The 15358-nt window shown below is 37.2% G+C and overlaps 2 protein-coding genes across 3 annotated transcripts in view; one reads left to right on the top strand and one right to left on the bottom strand.

Annotated features, from left to right (window-relative positions):
* EMB1135 (RING/FYVE/PHD zinc finger superfamily protein) overlaps positions 1–7136 on the top strand; it is a 109076-nt gene extending 101940 nt beyond the window's left edge. The window contains exons 28-32 of the mRNA XM_088954611.1: positions 2382–2435; positions 2522–2624; positions 4464–4592; positions 6212–6323; positions 6601–7136. Of these exons, the coding sequence (XP_088810737.1) occupies positions 2382–2435; positions 2522–2624; positions 4464–4592; positions 6212–6323; positions 6601–6632 (430 nt within the window). The 3' untranslated portion in view covers positions 6633–7136. The remainder of the gene's footprint in view (positions 1–2381; positions 2436–2521; positions 2625–4463; positions 4593–6211; positions 6324–6600) is intronic.
* On the bottom strand, positions 6967–9131 carry MC4 (metacaspase 4). 2 transcript variants are annotated; one of them, XM_088954613.1, is made up of 2 exons: positions 8424–9131; positions 6967–8043 (listed from the first exon to the last, which is right to left on the bottom strand). In XM_088954613.1, the coding sequence occupies exons 1-2, from the start codon at positions 8767–8769 to the stop codon at positions 7139–7141; spliced, it is 1251 nt and encodes a 416-aa protein (XP_088810739.1). In that variant the 5' UTR covers positions 8770–9131; the 3' UTR covers positions 6967–7138. The 2 variants fall into 2 exon arrangements, with proteins under 2 accessions (XP_088810739.1, XP_088810738.1); XM_088954612.1 differs by having other exon boundaries at positions 6967–8154; positions 8424–8852.
* Positions 9132–15358: the final 6227 nt, after the last annotated feature.

Here is a 15358-nt window from a genome sequence, read left to right on the forward strand (position 1 = left end):
TAATTTCTATTTAATATATTAAACATTCAGGTTGGGCCTAAAAATTAGGCCCAATCTGGCCCTAAATTTTGCGGGCTTGATGCAGGCCCTGGTCGGGCCTTAACAAAAAACCTAGGCCCAAGCTCGAATTTTCTAGGCCAGGCTGAAATGATCACCCCTACTTTCAACTCCCCATGGAGAAAAGCATTCTTGATATCCATCTGATGGATTGTCCACTGTTTGGCTGCAGATATATCCATCAGAAGTTGTAAAGTGGTCATGTGGTCATCTTAGCTACAGGAGCAACGGTCTCATCGTAGTCTACCCCATAAAGGCACACAAAGCTGCTTGTGTAGTTAACTTCGTGCATTCATGAGGTGGGAGACAACATGCTTGAACTTCTTACACTCATAGCACTGTACTTTAGAGTTCCTTCCCCTTCGGTTTTGTTGCTAGTAAGACAGTATCAATGTTGGACTCTTTTCTTCCATCCAGAGTAGTTTGTATGGCAAATCTGGTTTCAACCCTTAGAATTTCCTCAAGAATAGTATCCAAGTCAAGAAGTGTTCCTCGGCTCAGGATATTAGATCTGACAACTTCAAACTCAGGCCTGAGATGCATTAGGAAGTGCATAATCTTCCTTCTATCAAAATGTTCCTTCGTATACTTCACACAACATTCCGATGGATCCTTTCCCATGTGTACAAGCTCATACTTTGTCCGAAGGTTAATAAACCCAGCATAATATTCCTGGACCTTCCTTTCTCCTTGATAATATGAGATGTCAACCTCAATCTGGTACTATCTCGAGGTGTTTGATTGTTGATATACTTTCTTGAGATACTCATACATCTCATAGGCAGTCCTGTATCCTCTCATAGGAATTACAATATCAGTTTCAACTGATCTTAGGATCCATGATGTGATTTTTCGCATTGCCAATTCTCCACTGATTAAGACCCTTAATGTCTGAATCATTAGGTTTAACTACAGATCCATCCAGATATCCCCAGAGACCTTTTGCCTCCACATGAAATTGAAAATTAAAATTCCGAAGTGCATAGTTCGTACGATTGATAAAAAAAGTGAATAGTTCGTACCATTAAACTTAATAGGGAGAACTTCCATCCTTTCTGATGCCATTGAATCACAAGGGCAAGAAAACCACACTTCTAAACAAAGAGTAGGGTTCAAAACAGAGGAAAGAAAGAGGTACCTTTCAGCCGATGTCCAGAAAAGGAAACTGTAAGGGTCTGCCGAACTCACAAGTGGCTCAAAACCCTTCTAAATCAAATCTGATTCGAACCAAACCAATTAGAGTCAGTAGATCTGCTCTGGGCGACACTAGATCCAAAGTTTCAGCCTGATCTGATGCCTCTGGAGGGAGATCCAACAAAAAAGAGAAATCTGATGGTGCAACAGTCCAGGAAAAGTGTCCGTAGAGTTCTGATCGAATGCAGCCTCAGATAAGGGATCCAAAAGCACTCGAGAACCTCGCAAATACAGATCAGATCGTGACCTGCTCTGATACCATGTCAGTCAGAGAGAGAGGAAACACAGCCGATTGGTGGGTGTGACACAATGTGTCAGTTGACACCCTAAAAGATATATTTATATTAAAAAGATAAAAGGACAAATCTGCCCTTAGTGTACAAAAGAAATAGAGTACAAAGAATAGCTATACAACAAATAAAAGTACAAAAATAGTCCTGCTGCTGCGTCAAGAGGAAGGGGATGAGGGTAATATTGGGTTTTAAAAAAATTTAAATGTCACAGGGTAATATTGGGTTCTAACGACGGGTAGATCTAGTCAATTGTCAGAAACAGTAGGGGTGGTTTAAGACAATAGTTAAACAGCAAGGGTACAATTTGTCAATTAGCTAAACAGTTGGGGTAGTTTAAGAAATTTGCTCTTTACCCTAATATTTATAGCTCATCTTTAATTATATAGAGAATGACGTAACTGCCCCTCACTGGGCAGCAGTGGAAATAAGAGGGAAAAGAACATAACAGTAGGTCGAATCCCACTCAATTGAGTACTTAATCAGGAAGATTGAGTACCTGCTTGGGGAGCTAGATGAAACTGTCAATTGGGTGCAAACATCAGCCAATAGTTTGGCATGTTCGATGCCAAACAATAGTGAACAGGGCATGACTGTTTTGGGGGAACATACCACAATAATATACTTGGCTAACCCAACATATCTTTTCATCCTATTATATAATTATTCTCTTATTCATATTAATAAAGTTCCAACAGTTAACAATCTGAAAAAACAATCTTAATACTCTCTTCTTTTCTGTCTACTTAACTCATGACCTTGTCTTCTTAATATTTAATGTCATTTTATGATTGCTTTTACCTACTGTTTATACTGATTCCCTTCTTTTCGTTGTTTCAGTTCTGTTCCAGGAATGTTTAAGATAATCCGACCTGCTGTTGGGGAGGCATTAAGGTATTAAAGGAAGTTAGATAATGATGCATCAAAACTTTTGTTTTTAATTTTCTTTATGTTTCAACTGATATAATGACTTATTCCAGGGAAATGCCTTTAACAGAGCTACAAAGCAAGTACAGAAAAATTTCATCATTAGAGAAGGCCTGTAAAGGTTGGCAAGATGAATATGAAGTTTCCTCTAAACAGGTAGATCCTTAACGACCTTTACCCATTCAGGCTTTATTTATTCTTAATGATTAGTGGAGCTCTTCCTTGAGCTATAAGTTTGATAATGACATATCAGGTCCTAACTTTTTCTTTTATATGTGCTATTTGTTCATCAGAGCTTAATTAATTTTGAATTTTCAATTCATAAGCAATATTTTAAAAGTATCAGTGGCTTGTGCCAGAATGCAATGGACTTCGTGCCTCATTTATTTGATCTTTTGCACTGCATTCTTTATTATTATGAAATGACCATGTCTGATGTTTGTCCTCTCCTGCCGATTTCTTCCCATGAGGTCAGATAAACTATTTCTTATGGAGGCTGGTTTCTGTAATGTTCTCACAAGTAGAAAGGTGAATTTCATTGTTTGGCGTATCAGATTTCATTGCTTGATGCAATGGAAAATGTACCCCCCTCCTATGCAGCTAGAAGATGCAGTGTAGGTTTCTCAGTGGGAAATTTGGGGAAAATCTTGGATGAGCTACAAGCCTAGAGTACGAAAAAGGTTCTCAAAAGCCAAGCAAAAAATTCCATTCAAAGATAAACAGAATGTTTTCATAGCATCTACTTGTAAGAAAAATAAGAGATTAAAAATTGAACTTATCTAATCATCTAAATACTCAATTTCATTATTCAATAAAAGCAATATAATATTCAATATCTAATCATCTGGATTTTTAATGCTACTTTGATGCCCCCACAAACAAAGTTCAAAATTTCGGTACAATATGCCCCATATCGTGCGTATCGTATCATATCGTTAGCTTTCTAAAACTCCAAATAAGGGGTGTTTCAGAATTTCAGCACTTTTGCGGGGTCGGCAAGCCTAAAACCAATCCCCTGAAACATTTTTGAAAAAGTTATAAAGTATCAAAACACCCCATACGTAAATTCATGTGTATCAGGTGTATCAATACTTTAAACCATGCCCGCAAATTAATGTTTCAAAAGAACATCTGTGTAGATATAACCAATTTGCAAAGATAATTTTCTATTAGAGTTTATTGTACTTAAAATGGTCAATTATCATTTTTTTATCAGCAAAAATTTATTGAAATAATTACTTAGAAAAGAGGTAACAGTACAGTTTGATGACCGTAAAGTCATCCCAAGTAAGTTTGCTAGGTTACATAGAAGCCCAAAACAACTGTTGCCTTTCCACTCCTTGTTTAGCAAGGTAATCAGCTAACCCATTTGCACACCTTCTTACCCACTTGAAATCAGAATTTACATCTCTTGCAAGCCTTTCAACTTCCCTGTAAGCATTCTTGAGAGTCCAAGGGATATGTTTATTACATCTCACCCAAGAAATAACTACTTTTGAATCCCCTTCCACCTCCATCTGTCTGAAACCCAGTTGCTTTGCCAACCAAAGACCATGAAGAAGATCCAACAATTCAGCTTTCACAGAATTATCTGCTCCAAGTGGACCTGAATAAATAGCTAATATCTTGCCCTTGGAAGATTACCCCACCAATTCCTGCCATACCTGGGTTGCATAAGGAAATTCCATCAAAGTTCAACTTTAATTTGCTGCCTTGTGGGGGTTTCCACTGCAATCGAATTCTTTCTTTCTCTATATGACTGCGCTACCACCTTCCATGCCCTTAGGATATCATTAGTTGTGAAGTTCTGATAATGGTCAATTGTCAAGTTTACATTGTCTAAAATGGAAGAGGCCTTGTTGCTGATATTGGTTGCTCAATATTGAAAAGTATTCCTTTTTTATATTGCCTTCATTTAATCATTTCTGGTTCTATCCTTTCTATTATGTAACTTACATTTCTCTTCATTTAAATCTCTTTCAACCTCACCTGTAGTGCATGCATGGCCCCAAATGCAAGCTTGGAAACTTCTGTACAGTTGGAAGGAGACTACAGGAAGTAAATGTATTGGGTGGTCTAATTGTTCCTGTTTGGGGGACTATTGAGAAGGCCCTTTCTAAGCAGGTATCTGATTCAACCTATTACTTTATTAATAATTCTCAGCACTTTGCTTTATTGCTTTTCTACTATATGAATAAATAATGTAGTAACTGAAAATTAAGACACCTTTTATCTTCTCAATTTCTTGACTCATCAGCAAGAAATGCATAATTGATAATAGCAAAAATTGAGCTAGTAATTGGCACCTGAGTTTGCTCCTCTTCTGCATGTAGCGGTGATTATTTCTAGCCCAGTCCAGCTAACGTAGGGGCTGGTTGATAGGAGGCAAAGTTGATGTGTTACTACACATAGAAGGCAATTAACAAGTATGAAAACATCTTGACTCTCATTGTAGGGATTGTACTTGTTCTGGAACATCATCACCGCCTTGCTGGTCCAAAATATTCCTTGTTTGCTAAAAAAGCAAATACCATCTCTTGTTCTTCTGGCTCATGCTCAAATTTGGATCTTGGAAAACATACCATATTCTCCCCCTTTTCCAAGTTCTTGTTCACCTTTCAAAGCATCAAGTAATGGTTGGTTCATCAACCTAGGACCATAAGAACTTCATAGAGAATAATCAGCATCCTCTACCTCTTATTCATTAGGAACTTTAGCAGAATAAAATCCTTTGTAATCAATAATCACCCACTCCCAGTTTATCTTTCTAACTTTACCAGAAAAAGGATGTTTGCCCTTCATTTTCTTCCTTTTCTGCAATTAACACATGCACATTCTATTCTCTACTATCTTTGCTGCAATGAAAAATAATATAGGCTCCATCTCTCATCACATCATATTTATGTTTTTCTTTTCTACTCTTTGATTTAGACATATACATTTCTTTGTATATCTGTCTTGCATTAACAGAATTGAGATCTGTCCCTTTATTTTTTCACAGGCAATGTAATGTTGTTCTAACTCTACTTATAATGTTTGATTCTTTTACAGTAGATCATGTCTAATGTGTTGTGATATCTACAAATAGCTACTTTTGATTCTTCATAATTCATAAAAAATGGAGAACTGAGCTAAAGACAACGAGATATTTTTATATAAAAACATTTGCCCTAGATGATGCCTAAGAAGGTGCCTAGTGGCCTGGTAACAGGGCGCTCCACTACTGTCAAGTCAGACTTGTAGACATGTCGGATTCTTAATCCTGTGTCTGCATCCATGCAATACTTCATTGGCAACTATATATATAATTGTAAATGAAATAATTAATTTGATTTGGTATTATATATAATTATAAATGGAACTAAATAATAGTGCATAAATATGTGAGGAGAATTTTTTATTACCCAAATCTTGCATCTGTGTAGACAATTTGATTATTTCTAAGAGAAACACAAAATGGAGTGCCCTAACGATAGTTATCCAAGGCCTTGTTTTGACTTATTACTGCTCTATATTTTTTGATCTCTCTTCTAAATTTGGACCAGCCCTAATGATAGTTTTTTGTGAACGTTATTTTGCTTGAGTTACAAATTCACACCGTCAATCTGCAAGGATCCTATAGAAATGCTATGTAGGCACAATCTTAGTACAATATTCTTATCTATATTAGATTGTTTCTGAGTTCTTCTATTTGATCTCTCAATTGCTTGGGTAAATTCGCAATTGGTACAACTTCTCAACAGGTCCGCCAAAGCCATAAACGACTTCGCATTGTACGCATAGAGACTACGACAGATAACCAGCGAATTGTTGGACTTTTTGTCCCTAATGATGCTGTTGAAACTGTGCTACATGGTGCGCTCTCTCTCTCTCTCTCTCACACACACACACACACACACACGGTCACACATAAATTTGCATATCTCGAATCTAAATGTTCTACCCTAGATCATTTCAATCATACGTTTAACTAGTTTTTCATTAGATGGTTCATACATTCCTTTGGATGTAGATGGCCCAAAAAGAGCAACGTTATTATGACCATGAAACCAGCCTGATGTGTTAGTTTTGTTTTGGATGTAGATTGTCACACAGACATCTAATTAACCAAGTCAATTTTTTTATGTGGCAGATCTAGCATGGGTTCAGGATATTGATGATTAAGAATGGACGACAGAGGATTTTTTGTCCTTTTGGGTGACAGCTTTTATCAAACTTTTGTGGAAGGTCGGCACCACAAATTTATGTTTATGTTATATCCTTTGACAGCCAACAAGCAGTTACAGATCAAGAAAACCAGCTGAAGCCCCATGTAGAGAGAAGGGAAAGAAGAAAAGTGGGTGTTTTTTGCGTTGATAACGTTTTCATTGATAATTGTTTTTTTATTCCATTTTGGCCTATATCTTGTAAATTATCAACATTTGATCGTCAGCAAGAGAAATGTCATATAGATGTACTAGTTGTGATCCTGCTTGAACCGACCTGCACATCCAGTAAATTTTCACTGTAACAGAGCCTCCATAGTAATACAAATTCAAGATGTAATACAACACAACGGCCAGTCTTCTCAAACTTATTGCTTATAACAAATAGTAAAGTCATACAAGCATTCTCCCACAGCCCACACGCACACACAAACTATCAAAACATGCCAAAAAAAAAAAGAAAGATTAGCAAACGAAAGAAGCATCCACATGATCGTCATGGCAATAAAGCCCAGGTCGCTGAGTGAATCCTTGCCTCTTCAGCATCTCCCTGGCCTTCAACACCAGCTCCCGATTGGTGATTGTGCCATCTGACTCGCTGAGAATGGTCTGGATTGCATTGCTCAGAGCACCATATGCTTCATCAGAATTGCCCGATGGGCTTGCATCCGCAGATGTTTGATCAGTCTGGCAGCCACTAATCAATATGCCACTATCAGTAAGTGTTCGCTTGCTCGCCCCAGCGTAAACTTCATGGCTACTTTGGACTTCCGTTTTCATTGCAGCTTCGGCGTAACCCTCATCATTTTCCTCCAGTTTTTGCTTGAGGAACTCCTGCGCCAGATTCCCAACAAATCCCAGTATCCCACCACCGCTTCCACCTTCACCCTCTCCGCCTTGGAGATTGTTCATGATAACTTTCATGAATTTCTTCACCTTAGGGCTGGCATCCTCCCCAAAGAGGTCAAACAGCGTTGGCCGCAGCTTACCTACATCGATGTCTTCTTTACCTGTCTTCTGTTTCAGCATTTCTATCAGAGTGGAGAGAGGCAGAGATTTGCTCTTAATGCGGTGGCCCGGCACGGTGTACTGAGCTTCTTGCTCGGTTTCACTTTCCTCTTCATGACGTCGGTGGCGGTGGTGGATGTGTATTCCCCGCGACTCAAATGCATCCTCCACCTTCTGATATATGAAATCTCTGAAGCCAAAACCAGAACCTGAGTCCCATCTCTCCTCCTCTTGATGCTTGGTGCTCTCGCCAATCTGCTCCTTGGCCTCGTCAATTAGGCCGCCGCTGTGGCATGAATCCGACACAATTGTTATACGACAGCCCTCCGGGACTTTGTCAACGTATTCCCTGAAGTCATCATCTGCACACAGAATTGAATCCGCATGACACCCGCCCGCACACACAGAAGCCTCAACCTTTCTAGTATCTATGATGCAAGCTACTATGATCAGGACACCCGGACATTCATTATCTATCCCAGTAGATGAGAATTAAGAAGTTACCCATGAAAGATCTTTGATTCTTTATTCTTATAGAATGATAGCACAGATAATAAGAGTAAGAGGTGATCGATACTAAATTCTAAAATCAGGAGTTGGAAACCCAGAGTCAAACGAGAGAGACAGACAGAGAGAAAGAGATCTAGTATGATTGATTGAAATTTGAAAAGCAGTAAATTACTAGTGGTAGTAGTGGCGAAAGAGGAGAAAGAAAACATGATTTACGAGGAAAATTGAGTACCGGTTATGAGGTTCATATCGCAGGGGACAATGCATTCGTCGTAGCCGGTGTCATCGTCCTCGCCGGTCTCGGCAGGGAGACGGGTACCATGGCCGCTGTAATGGACGAAGAGGAAGTCGCCGGGCTCAGCCGATCGGACGAGATCAGAAAAAGCACGTCGGATGTTTTTGCCGGTGGGCTGGGTATATGAGTCATCGGTGTCGATCAAGATAGTGATGTCATCTTCGGAGAAACCGTATCGATCGACGAGGCATCGGAACATCCTCTTCACGTCGTTGATGCATCCATTCAGCTGTGCCTTGGTTCCTGGGTAATTGCATCCGATCAGAAGAGCTCTCTTGGCCATCTCTCTCTCTCTCTCTGTAACTGGGGGGTAGTAGAGTCAGATCCCGAACGAATGAACGAGTATCAATAAAAGGAAAAACATATCTTCTTCTGGTGAAAGCATCAACCAATTAATGCGGAAAACGGAAATTGAGCGAGCGAATGACCGTCAGCCTCCTCTCACTTCTTTACACGTGTAACTTTTAACTTTTTTTATTTTTATTTTTCTGGATTAATCGCTGCTTCCGGAGTCCGGACTTGAATCAGGGGTGATCATGGCCCGTGCCAGGCTTTGCTTTGCAGTTTGCACCTATGATAAGGCCCGGGCCCGACCTGACCCGGGTCTCATGCCTTAAGCATAAGCTCGGCCGGGCTGGACTGATTTCAGGCCTGTCTTTAATATATTATAAATATATAATATTTTATATTGATAAATATATAATAAGTGAGATGGGAAAACCGACCACCAGTTAGAAACCACCAAGTGGCAGCATGCTAGGGGCAAAGTTGTCAATTGATGAGCTACGAGTTGACCTGGTCCTAACGACCTGATCTTACAATAACTCATAACATGCACAAGCAACACGTAGCTGATCTGATCAACACACCAATGCTACTGCACTCCATGCAGGCCCACTGCCTACCACGTGCACACAACGTGTCAATTGAGGGCGTGACAAGCGGACTGAGCTTTGACCACTTGTGAGAGATGTATCGGTTTTTGGATGAAGCCTCTTCTATAAATAGGTGAGTTTCCCATTCATTTGGACACAAGTGAATATGGTAGTACACTACAATGAATAAGGCACATCAGACACTTCGGCACATAGAGCTCACTAGCTCTCCTCACGAGCCCTCTAGCTCTCTACACGAGCTCTCACCTCATCTGACTAAGCTCTCCATCTCACCTTTCTTTCCATTGGTGTTATTGACTTAATTGTCGGAGTCTACACCTCTAGGATCACCCAAGGCCTTTGATGTCTCTTATGGTTGTAAGTCTCTTAGCAAACAAGGTACTGAAATGAGATGTTGAGCCGAGGTAACACCCTTCTCCAGCAACTTTTCATGTTTACCCTTGTGGTCAATTTTGATCCTCATCAATAAACGTATAAATTTATTTTATACATTTATGTAAAATAGAATATTGCATATAATGTATATTAAAAGTGTCATAATATCTATGTATAATATATATATAATATATTTATTTAAATATATGAATTGGGTCGGGCCTGGACCAGATCTATAAAGTATTAGGCCTAGACATGGCCCTGAAATTTGTGCGCCTGATGTGATGTGGGGCAGGGGGCAGGGCATAGGTTGGGCTGAACACAAAACTTAGGCCCAAGCTCACAATTTCTAGGTTGAATCGGGCCAGACCGAGCTAAAATGATCACCCCTAAACTTGATCAGTCAATCATAATTCCTGTTGGTAATCTGTAATATATGAGTGTTGTAAGTTGTAACCAATGTTTTCTACCCGTTGTTGATTCAAACGGTCGAATCGTTTGAAACATTACTTGGTCACGATTTGAAGACTGATTTGCATAGTTGATGTATCACAGTCTGATCCATTTGCGTAAAAACCGTTTGATCTCTGGACTGAGTTTTAAAACATTGATTATAAGTTATAACAACGAGAGATATCTAATTAGATGGAATGTTTACCGTGGTGGACCCTCTCATGCAACCAACTTGAAGAGTGAGGTCAGGTTGAAGTTTAGGTTAGGATTAGAGTCATAAAATATATAAGCCCGAAATGCACCCCTACTCGGGGCGGTTACTGAAAAGTTTATTGCTTTATCCTTGTATAAGTCTTCAATAGCTGAAATTAAAATTGAATAGACCACTATACCCTTAAAAATTTTATTATTCAATTATTCGGTCTAACATAAAGTCGAACTACAAAACAAGAAATCTTTCAACTTAGCAACTTCAGCTATTATGTATCAAACGGCCCCCGGCCCCTAATTGTGGCTTCTTACTTGGGCCTGCATTCACTAGCAATCAGAACATGGCCCACTTAATCCCATACAAAACAATGGCATCCCTCGTGCCAAAAGGATGGAAGCAAGCATCAGAATTCCGTTAATATCTTTATTTATTTATTTTTACAAAATAAAAATCAGGTCAAACACAATTCCCTAGGCAAAGAAGTGTTAATAAGAATTGATTTGATTGATTGAATGTAAGTTCAAACTTTAACTGCATTTTAGGCATCCTTTTCAAATTTAATTCAGACCTCACAGGACCGTCCTCACGGTCACTTGCAGCTGTGTATTATGAATATCCCTCCATGAATAAAAACATATAAATACAGACATATTTTAGATTCATTGCTGCAAAAGGTTGTGAGCAGTGTAAAAACCGTTTTATGAGGACTGAATTGGGTCTCCACGCTTCTGTCCTATTCCACAATTAATTCCACTGCTTTACATTGGGATTAAGGCTCAATTTGGAAGAAGTACAAATATAAATATGTAGAATATAAAACCTTGTATTTTGTATTATTTTATATACATTTGAACTATAGATTTGTATTTATATCTTTTTCAAACCGAGCCTAAGGCTCCATTTAGAAGGAATAAAAACACAACTATATAAAGTGTAAAATCTTATATTTTATATATATTTATATTTGCACTCCTTCCAAAGCTCAGTTTGAAAGAATACAAATACAAATATATAGAATATAAAACCTTGCATTTTATATTATTTTATATATATTTATATTTGCATTCCTTCCAAACTGTCTCAGTTTTAATTTAGAAAAAGTATAGGTACAAAATAATAAAAGTATAAGATTTTCCACTCTACATATTTATATTCGCATTCCTTCCAAACTTAACCTCACAAGAACTTTGCCTATCAAAGTAGAGAGAGAGAGAGAGAGCCGACCTAAAAAGAATAAAAAAGGCTGACCTTTAAAAAGAGGTAGAAAATGAAGGTGTTTGAAATGTCAGCAATTGCTTTTCTAAAGTTTTTATTATGGAAAGGGGCCAGCATGTGTTCATCATCCAACTCTTATCCAATTATATGGCCGGGGTAGGTATATTAACTTAATCAGTGTAAGCTTGTCTTGTATTGTTGGTCCCACACCGAATAAAGGAGGTTGTATGACTTTGGCAGTCGGCATTATAATTTTGGGTTTCTGTTGATGCTTCCACCTCAAAAATTTTTATGGGTTTGTACAGTTAGAAACATTGATAGTTGAAAGAATTTATCACAATTTAAGGGAGGATATTATAGCATAGGTAGGGTTTGAAACAATAGAAAACTAATAAAATTTTCTGAGGGGAATAAATCATTAATTTTCATAAAACTTGTTGCCATGGTTTCATAGTCATGGATCCCGATTTATTATAGCATGTTTCACATATCAAGTTATTAGACCTTGTTTATGGGTCGGGCTTTGTTTCTTTATAAACAGAAAATCACTAGGCTTGAACCTAAGTCCGGCCCGATCATTGGGCCTAGATCTTGAGTCTGAGCCTGACCCTATATAAAGTTCAAAGCCTGATTTTGAAAGGTATTTCATAATATAATAATTATATATCATTAATAATATATTATACATTATTCTATATATTTAATATATATATATATATAATATTTTTTTAATATTAATTTTATTAATATATATTATTTATTATTAACAAATATATATATAATATTATTGGGTTGGGTTTACTTGCAAAAACTGAGCCCGAGCCCAAACCCACGGGCTTAAAAATTTACCCAAACCTGATTTAGGATGGGTCAAGCCGGCAGGCCAGCACGTCGAGCTACCCAACCCATGAATGCAATAGGAATTTACTGACAAGAGGGTTTTTTTTTTTTTTCTCTTGATGGAAACTGAAATGCGCCACACAAGCCGGGGGGTAGCATGCCCCCATGAGTCTGCAAAAGAAATGAGAGACAAATTAGAAGGAAGATTAGAGGGGTCAAGAGAGAGGGAGTCCCCCGAGTTCTCTAGCATTAAATGAGATAAAAGATCTGTCGCTTGATTTGCCTATCGGGAAGACATGGTGGTAAGTAATCCACAGGTTGAAAACATCCACGAGCTCCTTATAGCTAGAAATTATGCTCCTTAAACACCACGAGGGGGGGGGGGGAGGGGGGGAAGTGGACTGCTGAAGACAAGAAATGACTGGCTTCAAGTCGCCTTCGATGATGATGGTAGTGTCTTTGAAGTTAAGAACAAGATTATGTGCTTCCCAAGCAGCCCAGGCCTTAGCAACGTTGATGGTGGTGCAGCCCAATTTATAACCTTTAATGTCAAGAACATTTCCGGAGAAGTCTCTGGCAATGCTTGCAATAGAACAACTTCCATCGACACAGGAGACGTCGAAATTAATTGTAATGGGTCTGATCTTGGGGCTCTTTCAAATAACTTGCTTCCATGATTTGATAGATTTATCAACTTGCTTAGAATGATTACTACTCCAGAAGTCATTTAAATGATCAAGAGCCCTCTTAATGGCGAAATAGAGAGGAACTGAAATATTAGAGAGTTTTTTTTATTTATGCATTTCCACAAAACCCAAAGCATAAAGGCATTTTTTTCCAAGATTAAATTCTCATCTCTTAATGACCAAAGAGGGAGGAGTTAATTATGCATATCAAACATTTTGACTCTAAAAACCTTGCATTCTAATTAATCAGCTGCTTGATTAGCTTTTCTAGACAAGTGAGTAATAAAATTTTATACTTAATAGTTATTAATAGTTATTTGTAGGATTTACACTTTGGACTTTGATTTTTTTTTTCAAAAATTTTCAAAAACAAAGAGGCATAGTATTACCATCCAACATGAATAGGATTATAATAATTGTTAAATGATATGGTGACATGGTGTGTGATAATTTTGCTAAGAATAAGGGTAAGAGAACAACCGAATCAAGTAAAAATTGGATTGAATCTAGATTCAAATTTGACTCATTTGTAGTTGAATTCAAATCTAATCTAATTTATTTAGTCAAATTTGGATAATTTCTATTCGGATCATTGGATCGGATAATAGGATCTTATTAGAAAATCGAGAAGATTCAATTTGATATATATTATATATTTATAAATATAAATATACATAATATATATATATATATATATGTTATTTATTTGTTTATAAATATATTTTTATAAATTTGTTATATTATTTATTTTTTATAAAAAACATGTATATATATGATAAAAATAATTAAAAATACTTGTATTTTTTGTTTTTACTTTATTTAAATTAGTATATTTTAATTCTCTTTTAATAATTTATTAATTTTCATAAAAAAATAAGTTGGATTGGGTCGGACCAGATCCAACATGAAAATGTCGGATCGGATTCGAATATACCTTGATTTGAATCCTATCTGATCCGTTTGCATCCCTAAATCCATCCCTCAACCCTGGTGGCAGTGGGTTTGATTCCAAGTCTATGCTACAACAAGTCAGAGATCATATCAACTAAGACACCATTAGTTGGCAATTATAATAAGATATTAAAAAATATAAATAAATTAAATTAAGAAATAAATAAATTATTACATATTATTGTTAAATGAACCACAAATGGCTTTAGTAAAAACACAACATTCAAAATAACTTTACTAATTATATATATATATATATGTGTGTGTATATATATTGAATTAGATTATACCGTATTTGATAGGTATTGATTCATATTCAATCCAATCACCCTTAATGGAATGAAATTTGAATTCTAAACCGGAAAATTTGGATACTGTTTGCAACTCTTCATTTGAGCTTTTAACTTGTAGAGGTAGCATTCAGACTTTACTTGTTATTAAACCAACAATTTTGAGTACATCTACGTGTACAATTTTGGGTTGGGTTGGAAATTTATTAAATTTTCAATGGGCCCAAATCTTAACCCGAGCCCAATGTAATTAAAATTCTTCAAGCCAGGCAACCCGATTTACAGCCATTTCATAAACCCTCACTTGACCCAACCTAACTCTCCACTCCATGAGTCCAATCCTGATCTAACCCAACCCAACTTTAGGGTTGAGATCGTATAAACTCAACTCAACCGAAGTAATTCGATTTTCATAATTTGATTAGGTTGGATTGGATTAGCCCGTTATTAATCAACCCATCTAAACATATGCATATGTGTCAACAATTTTAAGTTTGTGCATGTAATAATGTTATAAACTTAATCCATTAATTTTTTTTTTTTGTTTTACTTCAAATTAATTATTTGTTTAATTAAATCCATATCTCACTACATAGAGGTAGATTAGAACCCCAAACCAATTTCAACCCAAAAATAATTATTTATTTTTCACTTCAAAATGATTATTTATTTAATCCACTCATCTTAAATTTGAGAAATAAGAAGATTTTAGCAAAAAAGAAGTGAAGCAATTGGGCCAACCTGAACCCAATTTGAAGTCATCGGCTTGGGCCAACCCGACTTGCACCCCTACCATGGGCTGTGACTAAAAGCTAAAGAATACAGCCAAAACCTGGTCCAGTGATGGATCAATCAATCGAACTAGCCGGGCTGAGTCAATGATGGGGGCCTGTTTAAACCCAAATTGGATTTGGGTTTGAGATCATGGGTGGGCTGGGACAATGAATCGGTGATC

The sequence above is a fragment of the Nelumbo lutea genome, chromosome 7 (genome assembly GCF_056320005.1).
Source record: "Nelumbo lutea isolate HS-2025 chromosome 7, American lotus-T2T, whole genome shotgun sequence".
Lineage (NCBI taxonomy): Eukaryota > Viridiplantae > Streptophyta > Magnoliopsida > Proteales > Nelumbonaceae > Nelumbo > Nelumbo lutea.

Excerpts from the sequence above, each read along its gene's own strand:
- MC4 (XM_088954612.1), bottom strand. The coding sequence starts at position 8,769 with ATGGCCAAGAGAGCTCTTCTGATCGGATGCAATTACCCAGGAACCAAG. Across the intron at positions 8,155-8,423 it reads CGATATGAACCTCATAACCG|ATAATGAATGTCCGGGTGTC; the intron begins GTACTCAATTTT and ends CTACTGGGATAG.